This window comes from Myxine glutinosa, chromosome 4 (genome assembly GCF_964187855.1).
Source record: "Myxine glutinosa chromosome 4, kmMyxGlut1.1, whole genome shotgun sequence".
Classification (NCBI taxonomy): domain Eukaryota; kingdom Metazoa; phylum Chordata; class Myxini; order Myxiniformes; family Myxinidae; genus Myxine; species Myxine glutinosa.
This window is the reverse complement of record NC_136264.1, coordinates 86,349,262-86,369,846: the sequence shown is the minus strand read 5'-3', so window position 1 is coordinate 86,369,846 and position 20,585 is coordinate 86,349,262. Positions and strand designations below refer to the sequence as shown.

Genomic DNA, 20,585 nt, shown 5'->3' with positions numbered 1-20,585 from the left:
GAGGGGGAACAAACACCAGAAACAGATTTGACCAGACGCCACCAGGATTTGGAAGAGGGAGACAGGTTTGAGAGTTCGGTCTTGAGAGTGGAGAGATATTGTTTCCTGGCTCTCCTGAGGGCAGACACACAATAGTTTCGGGCTTTCTTAAAGGAAATGAGATTTCCTTCTGTTGGATTTGCTTTCCAGGAGGCGAATGCAAGTTGTTTCTGGGCAATTTCCTTACCACAAGATTCCGTGTACCATGGGCGGGAGGAAGGGTATGACAACTGAAGACGACATGTGATAAATCTGTGCATGAGAGAGAGCAATTTACTTTGGAAAAATTCCCAGGATGAGTTGATGTCAGAGGCGGTAGAGATGGGAGAGCAGTCCAGATGATTGATGGCTGCTTGAAGACCGTGCCAGTTGGCCTGAGTGAAATGCCAGACTCGTCGACGCTGAGGAGGCTCTCTGAGAATGGTCAGAGAGATGTCCACTTTAACAAGCACATGATCAGATGAGCCGATTGGAGCAGAAGGAGAGCAGCCGACATTTGCAGTGAAGTTAGTCATAACCAAGACAAGTTGAGAAGATGCTCCATTGACTGATATCTGGGTCGGGAAATTGACAGATTGTGTCAGTCCCAATGAGTCGCAGAAGTCCTTTGCTGAGGAGCTATGGCTGGTGAGAGAGTTCCCCACGTCCAGCCAAATGCGATGGTGACAATTGAAATCACCACATATGAGGAAGAGAGAGTTGGGATGAGTAGATAGAAGTTGGTCCATATTATCAGACAGCGAGATGTAGATGGAGTCATCACTGTTTGGTGGACGGACGGTACAACACGCATATAAACAAAAGGTAGAAGCGAAGGGGAAGCCATAGCCCGAGGTATTCCTGGGGGTGAGGTGGAGAGAGGGCCGTGCAGGGAGAGTGAGGAAGTGAGTTTTTGATAAAGATAAATATATATATGTTAAAATATATATATATATATATATGTATATGTATTTGTATATATCTGACATGGTGGTGAACAGCTGTCTTGAAAACCTGGAGGGAAGAATGAGATTGAATAGAATTGTGGAAGTTGATTCCACAGGCAGAAAAAAGAGTAACAAATTGGGGAAAGTGAGCAGTAGTCCTGGATTTGGATAGTTTCACCACAAGGGGATTGGTTGATGGTGGACCATGTGTGCCCTGCAGAATCCTGGGTGTACAAAGCATGGAAAGAGCAGAAGGTGCAAGACCAGCAAAGAGGCTTTTCTCTCCAACATTGGGTTTTCATTCTGTGCATGGAAAACTTGTGCTTACTTCTTGATCAGGACTTCTCACCAGCCATGGCACCTCAGCAAAGGACTTCTGCGACTCACTGGGATTGACACAATCTGTCAATTTCCCGACCTGTCAATTTCCCGACCTGAACTCCAGGCTGGAGTTCTCTCTGGCCATTCTCAGAGAGCCTCCTCAGCGTCGCCGAGTCTGGCATTTCACTCAGGCCGACTGGCGCGGTCTTCAAGCAGCCATCAATCATCTGGACTGGTCTCCCATCTCCACTGCCTCTGACATCAATTCTTCCTGGGAATTCTTCCAAAGCAAACGGCTCTCTCTCATGCACAGATTTATCCCATCTCGTCTTCAGTTGTCTTACCCTTCCTCCCGTCCATGGTACACTGCATCTTGTGGTGAGGCAGTTTCCCTGAAACAACTTGCCTTTGCCTCTTGGAAGGCTAATCCAACTGAAGGCAATCTCAGTTCCTTCCACCAAGCTCGGAACAAGTGTGTGTCTACCCTCAGGAGTGCCAGGAAGCACTATCTCTCCACACTCAAGAATGAACTCTCTAACCTGTCTCCTTCCTCCAAATCCTGGTGGCGTCTGGTCAAATCCGTTTCTGGTGTTTGTTCCCCCTCCATCCCCTCCCTTACCTCAAATGGCTACACAGTTGACACCGCACGTGACAAAGCCGAATGCCTCAACTCTGTGTTTGCCTCAAAATCTTGTGTCCCAAACCCATCTCTCTCTGTTCCCACCTTACCCAGTCGAACCCAACTACTCCGCGACTCTGTGTCCTTCTCTCCTGACAAGGTGGAGGAGTTTTTGTCAAACCTCGACTCTGATTCTGCAACTGGACCAGACGGCATCAGCCCACGGGTCCTAAAATCCTGCTCTTCTGCTCTATCTCACCCTCTCTCTGTTCTTTTCACCCTCTCTTTTGCTCAAGGTCATCTGCCAGCATCCTGGAAATCAGCAAACATTACTGCTTTACACAAAAAGGTGCAAAAACAGATCCTTGCAACTACAGACCAATCAGCCTGCTCCCAATTATCAGCAAAGTCATGGAATCCATCATTGCTTTGGATATCAAATCCTTCCTCTTCTCCAATGGCTTGATCTCCGATCATCAATTTGGATTCAGACTAGGTCATTCTACTCTGGACATGCTGCTTCTGCTGTCTCAAAAATGGATGGAGGTCCTCAATGCCAAACAGGAAATCAGAGCCGTCTCCCTTGACATTTCACGTACCTTCGATACGGTCTGGCACCCAGGTCTGCTCACCAAACTCTCCTCCTACGGTATCCATGGAAATCTCCATGCATGGCTTGCGGACGTCCTCTCTGGTCGTAGACAACGTGTGGCCCTGAATGGATTTCTCTCATCTCCCCTTCCTGTTCAGGCTGGAGTTCCCCAAGGCAGTGTTCTGGGCCCTGTGCTTTTTCTGGTCTTTATCAATGATCTCTCCGACTCTCTGGAAAATCCTCTCTTTCTCTTTGCTGATGACTCCACTCTCTGCCGCTCCATTGCTCTTCCCTCAGATCGGCAGTCTGCAGCCTCCTCACTCTCTGAAGACCTGGACAAAATCACAGACTGGTCAAACAAGTGGAACATGTCTTTCAATCCTGACAAATCTCACACTCTTACTATGTCTCTCCGAAAAGATCGACTGGACAACCCTCCCATCTACTTTCTCAGCAATCCTCTCCAAGAAGTTCTGTCGCTCAAGCTTTTGGGTCTCACTATCTGCTATGATCTTTCTTGGGAAAACCACATTTCCAAGCTGGCCTCCAAAGCCAGTCACCGACTGGGCATCCTCCGTCGTGCGAAGTCCTTCCTCGGCACACCTGAGCTCCTCACCACATACAAGGCTTTCATCCGCAGCTCAATGGAATACTGTTCTCCCCTATGGGCTGGTGGTCCTCCTCACACCGAGCTCGGCTTCACGCTGTTGAAACCAAAGCTTTCAGAATCATTGGAATCTCCCGTGATGAAGCTATCTCCGAGGGCCTTTCACTCACTCACCGCAGACAGGTAGGTGGTCTTTCTGTCTTCTACCGACTCCTCTCCGGCCTTGCTCCCCCAGCTCTCTCTGTGCTTTGTCCCCCAAATATTCCTACAGGTCGCACAAGATCTGCCAGCAACCCTCTGATGGTTATACTGCCGAAATCTCGGCTCTCTGCTCACCTTCACTCTTTCATTCCTCTTTTCTCCCGCCTCTGGAACAAACTCCCACACTCTCTTCAATCCCACTCCTCCCTCCAGGTCTTTAAAACAGCTGTTCACCACCATCTCTTATCTTTCCCCATCCAAAACCTTGATCTTTTCTACCCCCACTAATTCACCCCAGATCCACCTTGTTTGAAATTCCAACTTCTTTCCTGGAAGTCCCGGCAGTGTTCATATGTTTTATACCTCTCCCACTCCCCCAAAGCCCTCTCCCTCCCACAGATCTCTCGATGTCCCTGCTCTCAGATGTTGTGTTTGTGTTCCTCCCCCTCTCGCCCCATCTTGCCTACCGCTCCCCATGTTATATGTTTTATGTGTCGGTTTGTCTTTCTGTGTAATGAATGTTAGCTCTTTCACGAGCCTCGATCTTGTATACAAAAAAAAAAAAAAACACACCAAGTCGAGTCATTGCAGTTTCTATACCATTCTGATCTGATCTGGTGTAACATACTCTGTTACAGTGCATCCGTGCTGCCGAAACAGTTTATTAGCAAGGGATATACTCGGCGGTTTGCCATTGCCCTCCCAGCAGTGGTTCAGGCAGGAATTTGAAATTTGTTCAGAGTGCCTCCGATGGCTCACCTACTCCTCGTGCACGTCTCCATGGGATCTTTAACGTCCACTAGTTCATGCTGGCAAATGGGATGCCTGTTTAACATCCATCCGAGGGACGGCACACGCAATGATGAATCATCCTGCCTGTGAAACACTGGGTTTACAGTTTATAGATGGGTTGAGATTTGAACCCAGGCTAGATGACTTAGAGGTGAGTGTGCATACCTCAGGGCCATTCTGCCAGCCGATGCCATGAGGATAGGCACTTAAAAATAACAATTTATGCAAAGGTCGAGTACCCTTCCAGCAAAGATGCTTCTTCAGCTATCATTCTGCTGAGATTCTCATAATCATCAGATCCATACAATTCACATTGCAAACAAAAAAAAATTCATAACAAGCAAAGAAATCTCTTTTTTGCAGGTATATTTTCGAAATTCATTTCACAAACTGTTTGTTTTAAATATTTGTTATAAATATCCTCCGTATAACCACTGATGAAGAAAATGTGCTATGCGACACCTCCCAGCTCCATCTTGTTAACACGGTCATAGAAAGCTCTGGTTTGTCCCTAATTTGGCAAACCTAAACCATGCTGCGGCAACAGCCTGTTTATGCCAAAAACACATGAGGCAATAATCAGTCCCGATGCTTGCAAAAAGTGTTCATTGTCATTGTTTTGGCAATCCGCACACTGCAAGTACTTCTCTTCTGGCTCCAGACTCCCCCAAGGGTTCACTTTACCTCGCCATAGATGGTGGCTCAGATGTCGGCCTCAGGAGATTTGCCAGAGCCACATGGATGGCTTTGATTGGCCTAAAGGGTTCATGCAGTGATACCAGGCAGCGTCAGGTATACATTATACCAGGTGGTATGCATTCATGCATTATGTTATTGGGTCAGGTATGCACGTTCCACAAAAAGGGCAGTCATATTATGTTATGCTATGTATGAAAGAGTTAAATAACCACGCGTTTCCAAGTGCCTGTGTAATGCCAACTTAATTTCCACTGAAAGTTTAAAAGAAGCATGTGTACACCTAATGTTGAGTGTGCTGCCCGATAAACTGGGTCACTCGTCTGTGGCAAACATACCGTAAATAATTCTCCGTGGGCTTTGAGTATAAATAAACGTCACTTCCGGAATCTCATTATTGCCATCTGCATGCAATTATTTACTATGTGGTGTTGGTATCTATATTTGTGGTATATTTCAGATTGTTTTTTTTTTGGGATTCGTTACAATTATCGGTGATTTGTTTAATTACCAGCCATTTTTATATTCATATAGAAATAGACGGTATTAAATTGTAGATTTATTGCAGAGTTGTAGAGTACTGCAATCGTACCCATTCTCCCTCCCCTCCCCCCCATTCCCCCCATTCCCCCCATTCCTCCCTCCCTCCTCCCCTTCCCTTTTCCCCCCTCTCCCCCTCCCCTCCTCCTCCCCTCCCCCCCCCCTTACCCCCATCCCCTCCTCTTCGCCCCTCACTTCCCCTCCCCCTCCTCCTCCTCCCCCTTACATCCCCTCCCCCTCCCCTTCCCCCCCTCCCCTTCCTCCCCCTCCCCTCCCGTCCCCTTCCCCCCTCCCCTCCCGTCCTTTCCCCCCCCTCCCCTCCCCTCCCCTTACCCCCTTCCCCTCCCTTTCCTCCCCCTCCACTGCCCGGCCACGCCTGGTACTTCTGCTTGTATACATACACAGTAGTCCACACGGCTTCACAGACCATGTTTGTCTTTTATAATTTCAGGAAATATATGGGCAGTCCTTATGACTGGGGAAGAGGGTTGAAGGCATGGCCTGCAAGATGGGCGGAACTTATGGCACCAATTGCTCATTACAAACAAAGAAGAGTGACCATGGTGTTATTGCCATGGCAACAATTGTGTATAAACAATCAGACTCTGTTCTGTTTGCTCAGTTCAATTGAAGCTGTTGTCGTGGTCGGTGGTGCAACACGGAGCGCGATCTTTATTTATTAATTCGACGTGGATTTTGAGACGTTTGACTGTTCCTTTGACTGTTCCTGTTCCAAAATCAAGACTCTCTGCTCACCTTCACTCCTTCATTCCTCTTTTCTCCCGCCTCTGGAACAAACTCCCTCACTCTCTTCAATCCCACTCCTCCCTCCAGGTCTTTAAAACAGCTGTCCACCACCATCTCTTATCTTCCCCCATCCAAAACCTTGATCTTTTCTACCCCCTTAAAACAACCCAAATCCGCCTCTTTAAATCCCGAACTTGTTTCCTGAAATTCCTCATAGTGTTCATTTGCTTTATACCGTGTACCCCTCCCTCCTCCCCAGCCTTCCCCCTTCCACAGATCTACCGGCATCCTTGTTCTCTACTATTGTTGTGCTTGTGTGTTTCCCTCACCCTCCCCCTCTTGTCTCCCGCTCCCTTCATTGTATGTTTTATGTGTCTGTGCATGTTTTCATGTTCAATGTGTTAGCTCTTCCATAAGCCTCAATTCTGTATACAAAAAACCCCCCAAAAAAGCAACAACAAAAAAACACAATGTAATGGTGGACCATGGGGTGGACATGTGGTCAAATCTTCTACCCAATCACCGATTTATAAACAGATTGTGTTCTGAGACCATATGCAGTACAGATTTTTTTTTTCGGTTTTTGATTTACAAAACCTCGAACGAGATCTGCCGACTCCAGTAATTTCTCCATTTAGAAAAAGGCCGATTGATTTACGCTGGAAATATGTCCCACAATTTCACAACCTCCTAACGAGGGTTTTGCGCCAAATTTACAACGGCCGCGACTTTAACTCATACTGCGATTCTTATTCCAAACCGAAACACGCACCAGGCTGACACAACAGTGTTGAGAAATAGGTTTAATAATAATAAAAAGCAAGCAATGAGAGATCGGGAGAACAAGAAGAGGCAAATATATCACAATTCTCAATACAATTTTCAACCCACGTGCCCAAAATATCTCGGTGGCTTCTGCGTTAACTTAACGCGTTCACACTACATAGATTCGAACAGGGAGAGGTCACAAGACAATGTAAAATAACCAGCTCCCCATGCGATGCCTGCATGGGGTCAGTGCTGGCTGTTCAAGGGAGAGCTAGACGGCAAGGCTTTTGGCAGGCGGCATTGCGACTGGGTCCCATAACCTCTCGGCACATGAGTGCTTGTACGGCCCGCATTGTGGAGGCCCATGTGCCGCGTCCTCGTTGGACACCATGGGACCTCTCTTGCCTACCAACTCACTGCTCAGTGCCAACTCTCTTAATCAACTGACTTGAGCTCCTCACCCCTGCACTGCTCTCTACCAACTGCCTCACCAAACTGCTGTGAACAGTCCCCACCCTTCGGCTTTCCTTACCTCATGATGATGCGCTGATTGGTTATCCGCCCGGCCTCTCGAGCCACTTGCTCTGCCCATGCTTGTGAGTGGTTTCAGGTGGCTCCAGAGGTTTCCAGCAAGGGCTGCAGTCCTTACCCTCATGCATGGGTGCATGGTGACCTTTGCAGCCCTCGGGGTGGAAGAGTAGATGCTGGGCTTGCGGAGCTGGTTGAAATAGTCGTTTGCTTTAAAGAAAACACACAGACACAGATATTACATAGGGAACGATTTAAACATTTAATGAAAGGGTACAGTGGGGAAGCCTTTCACACATTATGGTGGTGAGGAGTTACTGTTGTCATCTCCTAAACAAGCTACAACATGCGCTCTATCATTTTCATACAGAAACCACACACTTGTGCCAAACATGTACTCATGGTATAATTAGTCTCCTTTACACCCGTTCCTCCCTAACACCGATCCTGCAACAGTACTATAAAGAAAATACTCGACAGCTTGATATTTATCCATGAAAGGGTGGCTGGCAGGATGGCCTAGAGGTTTTCACACTCGCCTCTGTGCAGTCTCGGCTCAGCTAAAAACTGTCTCCCGGTGTGCCTCGGAGGGAAACTGAGCATCCCATCTGCCAGCATTAGTTGGTGGGCATTGAAGATCCCATAGTGTCCTTCATGAAGAGTAGGCAAGCTATTGCCAGTACCCTGGCCAAATTCCTGCCATAACCTACAGGGGGCGTTGCTTAAGCGGCACAGCAAGTGCCCCACCCCCACCCCACCTTTCAGTCAATGGTGTTACTCATAGTTATGTGCTGCATACAAAAGAAGAGGACATGACACTTCTCAAAAGGATTTTTCCTAATAAACGAATTGTGACACATATGATCATGTGATCCTTGATCCACTTAATGTAAGCACATATTGTATATAACGTATTAGCAAATTTCTGACTGATGAATCTTTTTGATGATTTTTTTTTTGTCTGTTGGCCTTAGGAACGGATGAGCAAACCATTTATGGAATCTTGGCAAGGAGAAGCTACGCACAGCGACAGGAGATAGCTGAGGTGTACAAAACGTGTCATGGATCGGTACGCCCAAGTAGCAGCAAGACACTTCCTGATTTATAACAGTATTTCCTTACAGGGGGGTTTATGGGCCTGGTATAAAATTGGAGACTCCTTTATGTCCGAGGTGATTTGCATAGAACGATGATGGCATGCAGAGAATCTTTTTTGATTAATTTGAGCGTCCCTAATGCAGTTGACACATAGATCCAACCAAAGTTTTATTCTGGTCACATGAGGTAAAATGATAATCATAAGGTTGATTTCATTCAGAATGTTATCACCATTTTACACTCACTTGTGTTGTCCTTCTGAACCATGACCTCTTTATGAAAACCTCGTCACTTTCTTTACTGGATATTTTTTGAGGATTTTTATTTTTTATAATATAGTTTCTTTTTATTTATAAATCTATACTTTTTGATAATATAAAATATTATTTTCTGAATATTTTATTACATAATCGATTAATGTGGATTTTGTTTTACCATTATCCTCCACCTGTACGCTCTACACATGCCTCATTCCTTCCCTCTCCATACACCTACCGCATCTACTCCCAAGCTTCTTTCGCTTCTCTCAACTCCTCCACTAAACTCTTTTTCTCTCTCCTATCATTTTACATTCTCTTTCATTTGCCAATTTTAATTTTCAACTTCGAATAATTTTTCAGAACAACAGTGTCTGCAGATGGCTTCGTAAATTTATTTTGAAATTGCTGTTTTGCATTTTGCTTGAAAATCGAGTGACTTTTGGAGTGGGAGTTGGCAGGTACAATCCTGTCTCACGTTCATCATTATTTCCTTCCACTGGGATTTTTTTGCCATCATTATGTCCATTTGCCACTTGCCATTTTTTTCATTACTTCATCATTGAAGACATCCCATCTATTTATTTTTCAATATAGGGCCCTTGATTTCAATGCATCTGCTCCATTTATCTTTCAAAACGTCCACACCAGTAAAATAGAAATTTTCCGATTTCTCCTTCAGCCACCGTCTCGGTAGGTTCAGTGAGATCCTCATCATTCGGCTGATCCGCTGCTATGCAGGTGGGTCTTCAAGTGTCATGAGACAGATAAGAGTTACTTAGGGGGTGGCAGCAGGCACAGGCCTTAATGGGTGGGGGTGGGAGAGAATGATCAGCTGCTTGAAGTTACAGCCACAAATAACAGTTTGCATGACACGGATCTTATTCACAAACATGTTGTTCTGAAGGACACCTTTGGTCAGCATCCCTTGGTTTTTGGCTGGAATGGCCTATCACAATTTTTACTAGATGCTGGTGTAACATTTTCCTTTAATAGTAGTTTTGTGAAGCATATCGTCAATCAGCAAGATTCTCTTAGCATTCCAGAAATCCAAGCCATGATGGCTTAGCGATTAGGGTGCCGGCTTGGGATCCTAGGATCCTGGGTTTGAATCCCGGTCGATCGCTGAATTAACACCAGGGGGGTTGACTCAGCCTGGCATCCTTCCAAGGTTGGCAAATTGAGTACCAATTCCCTGGTAATTCCCTGCGTGTCACAAGAGGCGACTAACAGGGTTCGTGGCAGGAAGAGCATCCGGCCATAAAACATTGCTTCAAAAAAGGGAACCATGGTGCCCAAAAAAGGCCAACCCCTGCTCTGTGGGGAAAAACGGTCTCTAAAGGTGGTTCTTTTCTTTTTCATTATTGCAGTGGTGAACTACGTTCTCTAGTGGTAGCAAGAAAAAAATCCCAGTGTTAGGAAAAACAAATTTCTTACTAATTATATACAGTATGTTCAGTGCATTCAGAAAGTATTCAGACCCCTTCACTTTTTTCACTTTTTTTATGTTGCAGCCTTATGCTGAAATCGTTTAAATTCATTTTTTCCCTCATCAATCTACACTCAATACCCCATAATGACAAAGAGAAAACAGGATTTTAGAAAGTTTTGCAAATTTATTAAAAAGAAAAAACTGAAATATCACATTTACATAAGTATTCAGACCCTTTGCTATGACACTTGAAATTTAGCTCAGGTGCCTCCCATTTCTCTTGATCATATTTGAGATGTTTCTACGCCTTGATTGGAGTCCACCTGTGGTAAATTCAATTGATTGGACATGATTTGGAAAGGCACACACCTGTCTATATAAGGTCTCACAGCTGACAATGTATATCAGAGCAAAAACCAAGCCATGAGGTCGAAGGAACTGCCTGCAGAGCTTAGAGACAGGATTGCGTCGAGGCACAGATCTGGGGAAGCCTACAAAAAAAATCTGCTGCATTGAAGGTTCCCAAGAGCACAGTGGCCTCCATAATTCTTCAATGGAAGAAGTTTGGAACAACCAGGACTCTTCCTAGAGTTGGCCGCCCGGCCAAACTGAGAAATCGGGGGAGAAGGGCCTTGGTAAGAGAGGTGACCAAGAACCCAATGGTCACTCTGGCTGAGCTCCAGAGATCCTGTGTGGAGATGGGAGAAACTTCCAGAAGGACAACCATCACTGCAACACTCCACCGATCTGGGCTTTATGGCAGAATGGCCAGATGGAAGCCTCTCCTCAGTGAAAGACACATGAAAGCCCACTTGGAGTTTGCAAAAAAGCACCTAAAGGACTCGCAGACTGTGAGAAACAAGATTCTGTGGGTTTTTTTGGACATGGTTTCTGGAAATTATGGAATTTGGAAATGATGGGAGAGATTGGATGTACTAGTAAAGTACCTGAATAATGATGGAATACACATCCAAATGGTGTGAGACGAATTAGGGGGACACCGCCAGTGACTATCAAATTAGACCCCACTAAACCATTGCCCCAAAGGGATCAATACCCATGGCGACCAGTGGCTGAACAAGCTTTGACCGTGATTTTATAGTTATGGTCATGGAGTAGATCATACTAGAAAATGGGAGGATGGTGTCCATAGTAATTAAGTGGTGCACATATGGTATTAAAATGCTGGAATGTTTTTGTGCGAGCATTTCATCCGCAGGCTCATGGGAGTAGCAGGTGAGGACAGTGAGGTCCACAGTAGCTGATGCAATTTGTGTCTTCTTCAAAAATCTGCTTAGGAGGTTGGTCACTTTCGATGCGATCCAACCGGTAGATGATCTCACAAAAGGTGGACTGAGAATATTACAAACCACCGAGACGACTCCAAACTCAGATGGAACAGGAACAAAGCAAAGGCCGAAAAAACTTCTTGATGAAGGTGACATTTGTGTTGCTGATGAAAGCAAGTTCTATAATGGAGCAAGAGCATTTTGTGTGAAAGTTGCTTCTCAGGCCTTAGACAATTTTCCCTTTCATGATAGTGTCCTCAACCATGCAATGTTTATGAATTTTGAAAGGAATGAAGAGTGCACATTTGATTCGGTGGAATTTTTCTGTACAAAGTACCCAGACTTGCTTCAGTTTACACCTACACAAATAGATAAGCAGCCAAAGGAATGTGTAGATTACTGGCTTCTTCATAAGCATGATATTACTGATGCAGAATGGGAAAACCGCGATAGTGTATGAGGAAGGGGCAGAAGAGGAGGCGGAGGCGAAATAGTATCACAGAATGGAAATGATATGGGGCAATATATTGGATATTAAGAACTGTGATGCTTCATGTAGATGCAAGTAATTGCCAAAAGTACCTAAGTTGCTTCTGACTGTCCCACATCGCAATGCTGGAGGGGAGTGTTCAGCCTCATCAAACAGAATAAGAAACCAACCCATTCACATCTTCAGGCAAATGGCACACCGTCCTCCATTATGCAAGTAAAACGGATTGGCAAGGTTTACTGTGGCGTTTAGGGAACCTACAAAGAAACTTGAAATTAGCAAAGAAGGCAAAGAAACAGTGCAATGACATGCACAATAAATAGATTAATTATAATTATTATTAGTAGCACAATACCTTGTTTTTATCAAACATTACCCTAAAGCTGGCCACCATTTGTAGGCCTATATAAAATTGGAGCTTCAGAGGATCTGCAGAGAAGAATGGCAGAAAATCCCCAAATCCAGGTGTGCAAAGCTTGTCGCGTCATACCCAAGAAGACTCGAGGCTGTAATCGCTGCCAAAGGTGCTTCAACTAAGTACTGAGTTAAGGGTCTGAATACTTATGTAAATGTGATATTTCAGTTTTTTCTTTTTAATAAATTTGCAAAACTTTCTAAAAGCCTGTTTTCTCTTTGTCATGGGGTATTGAGTGCAGATTGATGAGGGAAAAAATGAATTTAAACGATTTCAGCATAAGGCTGCAACATAACAAAATGTTAAAAAAGTGAAGGGGTCTGAATACTTTCTTGAATGCACTGTATATGAAAGGTAATATTAAATTATCCCCAATTCGTGTGTGTGTGTAATATCATATGAAATATAAATGTTCCTTATTGGGTGTAGGAAGGCGAGTGTTTTAGGCACCGACAAAAATATTGGAAAAAAAAAAAAAATTCTTCAAAATGCCAACAGGATTGAAACAAATGGAAAGTTTCAACTCAAGATAGATGGAAACAACAGGATCGAAACAAAAAATACATCACCGGGCAACGCCGGGTACTCCAGCTAGTATTTCATATACCATCTTCTGCTGTATAAAAACATTTTCTCGGAAAACATCTACTGGATCAGTGTAAAATCGTCCCTCAACACATCTGAGAGAGCACCTAAAACTCAAGGGCTATAAAGTGGGCCTGAACCCCACCCATTAAGGCTCTGCACAACTAAGTCTCAAGATTTTTTTACTTCCTCCATTTCCTCATCTCCATTTCACCTTTCCTTCTACCCACCCCTTCATGTGTAATATGCAGATAGATATAGCCCTTAATGTAGGAATGCGCACAAAGTTGTCTTTCTGAATAATTATATCGATGGTATTCTTTAAATGCTGCTGACTTCAAAAACAATAAGCACAACTCAAGATGGAGTCAAAAGGTTTTGCTTTATGTGAATGTGGTTTGACTCAATTGTGAAAGCTTTAGTCATCATTCATTAATGCTAGTCTTGCAATCCCGTTGAGGCAGTTCGGCCTGTTCTGCAAGGCACTCCCATTGTGGAGCTCGAATTGCTTTGTACTGTGACTTCACAAATAATGGACGAGCTGCAAAGTGACACCAATATGAGAGATTCCTATTGGGCAGGGCCAAACTGGAAAAAAGGTAAGCGCTTATCGCAGAGCAGGTGCTAGAATACACCAAGAGTTAGGAGGCCGAGGAAGAAGACGAATGAGTTTTGATGTTGTAGGCAATAACCAGACAAGTGGGTACTGAGTATAGCATTCCTGCATTCTGAAGAACTAATATTTTGTGACCATTTGCTTAACAAATTTGGGTGTGACAGCACATTGATATTAACCCTTGCACTGCCAGTAATGTACCGATCAGCCCACAGTTTTTACTGTCTAAATGAATTTGAACAGATTTAATTTCCTGCATTACACTTCCATAATTATACAGGATAAGTCCTTTGTAACAGAGGGATTTTGAATAAATCTTGCACTATTGATGAATAAAGCTGAATGATGCCTTTTAAAAGATCTTTTCACGATTTTGGAAGCATCTTTAATTTAAGTATTTTTACACACTGGTACTTATTGCCTCCCAACCTTGCCCGATTCCAACCCCTGTTCTTATTGGGGCTAATTAAGACCCCCAGCAGAGATCGTCTGCACATCCCCTGCAGTGACCGAAATAACAGACTTCAGCTCTGTTGTTAATGTTGGTTGGTTGTGTTTCTGCTTTTGCTGGATACACTGAACACCGTGCTTCCCAAACTGCACTCCCTTATTTTCAACAGATCTTTTATGTCTTCAATTTTTTTCAGGATATTGTTGAAGACATCTCTTCAGAGATATCTGGCACTTTGGAGATGGTCCTGCATGCCCTACTGACCCCTCCTGCGTTGTATGATGCTCGTGAATTGAACTGGGCTATGGCGGTAGGTTGGCTGGATAACTTGATCTGTAGACCTATGAGAAACATACATTCATGAAAAGACGTTATACAATTGTCTTTCTTGGCAGACATTATTGACAAAGAAACAAAAGATCATCTGCCGAAAGAGGGGTGTGCATTCAACTTATATGTATATAATGTATATAACATATGTATATATACAGTCACGTGAAAAAGTAAGTACACACCATGTAAAGTTTTGACTTTTTCAACATATTTCAACATACAGCTATTTTATCTTCATTTCAACAATATTGATAGATAAAGGTGATATAATATAACAAATATCATGAAACATTTACATTTTGTAGTCCATTGTATCATTTAAATAAACATAAATGCAAATTTCGCATGTGGAAAAAGTAAGTACACCCTTGCCTTTAATAGGTGGTATTGTCCCCTTTGGCAGAAACAACCTCAAGTAGGCGTTTCTTATAACTGTCTACCAGTCTCTGACATCGACTGGGACAAATTTTTGCCCACTCCTCCATGCAGAATTCTTTCAGCTATGCGATGTTTGAGGGGTTTCTTGCATGCACAGCTCGTTTCCAATCCCCCACAACATCTCGATGGGATTTAGATCCGGGCTTTGACTTGGCCATTCCAGAACCCTCCATTTCTTTCTTTTCAGCCATTCCTTGGTGGATTTACTGGTATGTTTAGGGTCATTGTCATGTTGCAAGGTCCACCTTCGGTTGAGCTTCAACTTTCTGACAGATGGCCTCACGTTATCCTCAAGCACCCTCTGGTACAATGAAGAATTCATAGTGGATTATATGATGGTGAGCTGCCCAGGCCCTGATGCAGCAAAGCTGCCCCAAACCATAATATTTCCACCACCATGCTTTACAGTTGGTATCAGGTTCTTGTCGTCAAATGCTGTCTTTGGTTTTCGCCAAACATGTCTTCTGGTACTGTGGCCAAATAGCTCTACCGTTGACTCATCTGTCCAGAGCACATTGTTCCAGAAGTGCTGGTCTTTGCCTAGGTGTTCATTGGCAAACTTTAGTCTTGCCCTGATGTTCTTTCTGGACAGCAAAGGTTTCCTCCTGGCACACCTCCCATGTAGATCAAATTTGTGCAGCCTCTTTCTAATGGTAGACTCATGCACTTTGACATCAACAGTTGCAAGAGCTACCTGTAGGTCCCGTGATGACATTCTGGGGTTCTTAGAGACTTCTTTCAGCATCTTGCGGTCTGCTCTCAGGCTGAACTTGCTGGGGCGGCCTGGCCTGAACAAGTTGGCAGTTGTTTGGAATCTTTTCCACTTGTTGATGATCTTCCGGACAGTCGAATGATTGATTTCAAATTGTTTGCAGATCTTTTTAAATCCCTTCCCAGACTCGTAGGCATCTATAACCTTCTTTCTGAAGGCCTCAGAGAGCTCTTTTGATCTAGGCATGGTGATGCCGCACACTTCAACAATAAAGAGCAAACCAAACTAAATGTCTGAGGTTTAAATAAGACAGGTTCCTCCATGATCCTCTCTAACGATGTTCTAATCATTTGCACCTGAGCTGGTGCACCTGATTCTAATTTTAGGTATTTGAAGTAGTGATAAATGTAGGGGTGTACTTACTTTTTCCACATGCAAAATTTGCATTTATGTTTATTTAAATTATACAATGGACTACAAAATGTAAATGTTTCATGATATTTGATATATTATATCACCTTTATCTATCAATATTGTTGAAATGAAGATCAAATAGCTGTATGTTGAAATATGTTGAAAAAGTCAGAACTTTACACGGGGTGTATTTACTTTTTCACATGACTGTACATATATATATATATATATATATATATATATATATATATATATATATATATATACATATATATATATATACACACACACACACACACACACACACACCTGATGTATTCACCTGAGGGCTTGAAAGGAATGGTCATCATTTTCATATGTATATGTGTATATATTATCGTCTCTTCCTGGCCCCAGTAAACCATCTAATCCCGAGGTCTCAGGAAACGATTTCGTCCCCAGTCCTAATAAATAAAAAAATCTGCCTTCCCCACGCATTTGGTTTTTCTCTGGCATTGCCCTTTTACTCATGTAACACACTTTCGACGTTCCCACCTGTCAAACGCAGATTTCTCACGCACATGCACGTTACTAGGTGGGGCCCCCATATGTGCTCTTACCATGTCCTGCCACTCATCTTTCTCTGTCTCTATATACTGTATATATATATATATATATATATATATATATATATATATATATATATATATATATATATATATATATATATATATATACATACATATATATTATATATATATATATATATATATATATATATATATATATATATATATATATATATATATATATATATATATATATATATATATATATATATATACATATATATATATATATATATAATATATATATATTATATATATATATATATACATTATATATAATATTATATATATATATTATATATATATATATATTATATATATATATATATTATATATATATATATATTATATATATATATATATTATATATATATTATATATTATATATATTATATATATATATATATTATATATATATATAAGTTATATATATATATATATTATATATATAATATATATATATATATATTATATATATATATATATTATATATATATATATATTATGTATATATATATATATATATATATTATATATATATATATATTATATATATATATATATATATATATATATATATATATATATATATATATATATATATATATATATATATATATATATATATATATATATATATATATGTTCTTCCATCTCCTCTTTTATTGCCAAAATGCTTTTATCTTTCTTTTCTCCTATCTGTTCATCCTTTCAATCATCAGTAACAACTCAATCATCACATCTCCATGCTCTGCTCCCTCTAAAAACATTGTTCTACTCTGTCCATTAAATCCAGAAAATGTTACCTCTTCACTCTCTCGTGGTCATACTACAAGTATGAACAGGTAAGTTTCCCCCACGCATGACATGTCCAGGTAAACTTGCTGCTGACATTCTCAGCATCACAGGACCAGTTCCTCCTTCCACTTGGAGGGTCCAAATAATCCCCAAAACAGAATTCTGGTAAGGACCTCCTGTGGAGAGGCTGGGAGAAACCTCACCCAGACCTCACGCTCTGGATTTCCGACTCAAAAACTGTCACGGACCTCACTCGAGAGGTACATTGCCGGCTCAAAGTGCTGTTTCTCCCTCAAAACTCAGTTTAACACCATTCCTCGTGTGACGTCATCAAGCACACTCATTGGTTGCCTCACTGGAGCACACCATTTCTAGGCCCGATTGAAAGGAAACAGAATACAATTGAAAATATAGCCGTACTGGTAGAGCGTATATCACCCGCCAGGTTGAACAGTTCATGATTTGTATCCCGCTGATAGGCTGGATCTGGACCTGAACCAAAATTTAATCGGCTTGTTCTTGTAAACTACCCAACTCAACCACCAAATTTTGTCATAACTCGTCCACAACTTTTTGAAATATCATATGTATAGTTTTTAGCCCCATCTCTCAATGGTGAAGAATCACTTTAAATTCTTTTTTTAATACTCATATCCGGATCCGAATCTTCACCAAAATCGAATCAATTGTTGTCAAAACCTTGTCACTCAACCGCCCTGCCCACCAAGTTCACGTTCGAATCCATCCATAATTTTTGAGATATCCTGATCACACACAAACAGACAGGGGTGAAAACACAACCTCCATCCACCTTTGGCAGGAGAGGTAATTAACGATGCAACATTTATGGAAACACATGACTCCAGTGGTTTTGTTTCACATTAAAATAAAGCAAAGAAAAAGTCAATTTCAGCACAAGTTTGCTAACCTCTCAGAAGATCTCAGAAGCTTTTTACAGTGCAAAAATCATGATTGCTTCAGCTCATGGTATAGCCAAATTAGGAAACTTACCTGCCTCTGATAAAACAATGTGTATCACTGCCTAGGAACTGCAGAGAAATAGACTAGTACCTGTGCTCTTGCCCAAGGATCATTACTTCATCATTTGGGTTATTTGACTCCCCGCATGTATTACCTTTATGGTTTATTCATTGCAACATTTCCTGTTCCACTGGATGGACAGATTTTGTTTCATCTTGGCTTTTTGTCAATAGTTTCCTCTCTTTATTCCCCTTCCCCCTTCTATACATCCATAGAAGCAAACCTGTCTGTGTAAGTGAAGATTCACAGTGTGTTATTTGATGTAGATATTGTCGTGTCACTGGGGTCGAGACCCCAAGGACGAATGGCCGAAACGAGTTTAAACTCCGAGGCATATACCCAACTTGGTGGTATTATCTTTTCGCGCAGCGGGAAGGCTCGAGCCCTTATCTGATCGGAAACACACGCAGGGGTTATCCGATCCCCACAGACAGAGAAACGAATATACAGGCGCAGCACAGAAATGCAATAAATAATGGGTTTAATGAAGATAAATGCAAGTCATAAAAACGAAATAAATGGTGAGGTGAAACTAAATTCTAACTGAGGGACCCTCCATACGGACACAGAGACACGACAAGGGAAGACAAATTAAAGAAAATGTGCATTTGTGGTGCGTTGGCCGGTACTCAGCCTGGCGTCCCCAAACGGCCCTTGAAAGCCTGGTGGTCGTCAAAGGGAGTCAACGCGTGGGGAGCGCACAAGATGGCGCGCAGTCGCCCCCATAGCAACCAACGACCCGCGGAGTGGCGGCCGAAATCCCTCCTCCGATCATCACGATCCACCGGGCTCCAACCACTCGCCTCGCTGGTGCGTACCGCTCAAAGCACAGCCGCCTCCGCCGAAGGCACAGGGAGGGCATTATAAAACGCGACCGTCCACTATCAAAGCCAGGACCAGAAGAGCAAGATGGCGCGACAGCTTCTCTTTTCCTTCAGCTCCAAAATGTTCCACGATGACGTCACACTCTCTGTTCAATTACCGAACGCTGCTCAATCACGAAGGCCGGGGCGTGGCCTCCCTGTTACGATTCATCGGGGGGCGGAGTCTAATCTGCATTCAGGACTGTTCGGATGACGTCGAAGGCCGTGAGGCGGGGCTTGCGTGCCAATCGGCAAATGTGCTGGGTGTTGGTTAGCCCTGGCGGCGTTGTGAGCGAATGAGTCCATTTACAGTGCGATTGTTGTAGTTATTGTAATGGCGGCCCTTTTTGATGCAATAACAACGAAGGGAAAAATCACAGGGCAATTACACATTGGGGTTTATCCTTAAGCCCTACCTAATTAGCATAGCTCCACCCCTCGTATGGAGACACATATACGATCTTATCTGGACATTCCACACTACTTAGATACATCGAGGTGGGTTCTTCTTCTTCACGACACTTGGGGCATGCTAATGTATATGATTATATCTTGACCACGGTATGTCGTTGTTTACCCCCACAGATGTAACTGTTACGGATTCGTCACTTCCGTTGTTGTGGTTTTCATCCACTGTAAACATTTTTGATTCCATGTACTATTATTGTTGTCGTTTGGGGGAAATAGAGATTACTATTTTCAAAAGGTAAAAAACTTAATGTTTTAAATGAAACCGGAACCGGATGACGACGAAGAGGAAGAAGAGGAAGAGGAGGAAGAGAAGGCGGAGCGAGTGAGTCGGACAAGAAGCCGAGCTGCTTCGAGGTCTGGAGCGAACAATTGGCGAACGAGGGTCACGAGTGAACTTTGGGTTTCCCGGGAAAGGGATTCCTGCGACAGAGTTGTCATCGCTGTGACAGATAAACCTGCGTGACAGGTTTTGCGGTCGATTCCGGAGAGAATCATCAGAGTGCCGTTACGCCACGAGAACGGGCCGTCGGCCATTTTGACTCGTGCGCTTTGCGCATCGCTCAAGGTTTTTCACTTCGCTTCAACCATTCTCACCGCATCCAGACGTTAATTTGGTGTGTGTGTGTAACGTGGCTTTTGAGTGGGAAATCTGCGGTTCGCCAATTGAGAGCCGTCAAACGTCCATACCTGAAGGTGTGATTTCCCCGTCGCTTCTCGAGGACACCTTCACCCATCTTTGGCAGTGTAACTGCCAACCCAACGGGATTCTGGTCTCAATACGACATCGTACGGACAATCACTGGAGTGGATCGACTTTGGCTTGAAGCCGGAATCAACTTTGGCTTGAAGCCGGGAAAGAGACATTGGGGATGTTCTTTTCGCTCACTTGGAGCACGTG

At 43.0% G+C, this 20,585-nt stretch overlaps 1 protein-coding gene across 2 annotated transcripts in view; it reads left to right on the top strand.

Moving 5' to 3' along the window:
* Positions 1 to 20,585, top strand: part of LOC137424951 (annexin A5) — a 59,090-nt gene that overhangs the window by 16,319 nt on the left and 22,186 nt on the right. For both annotated transcript variants that reach the window (XM_068112874.2, XM_068112875.2), the window contains exons 4-5: positions 8,351 to 8,445; positions 14,206 to 14,319. In XM_068112874.2, coding sequence (XP_067968975.2) covers positions 8,351 to 8,445; positions 14,206 to 14,319 — 209 coding nt within the window. The remainder of the gene's footprint in view (positions 1 to 8,350; positions 8,446 to 14,205; positions 14,320 to 20,585) is intronic.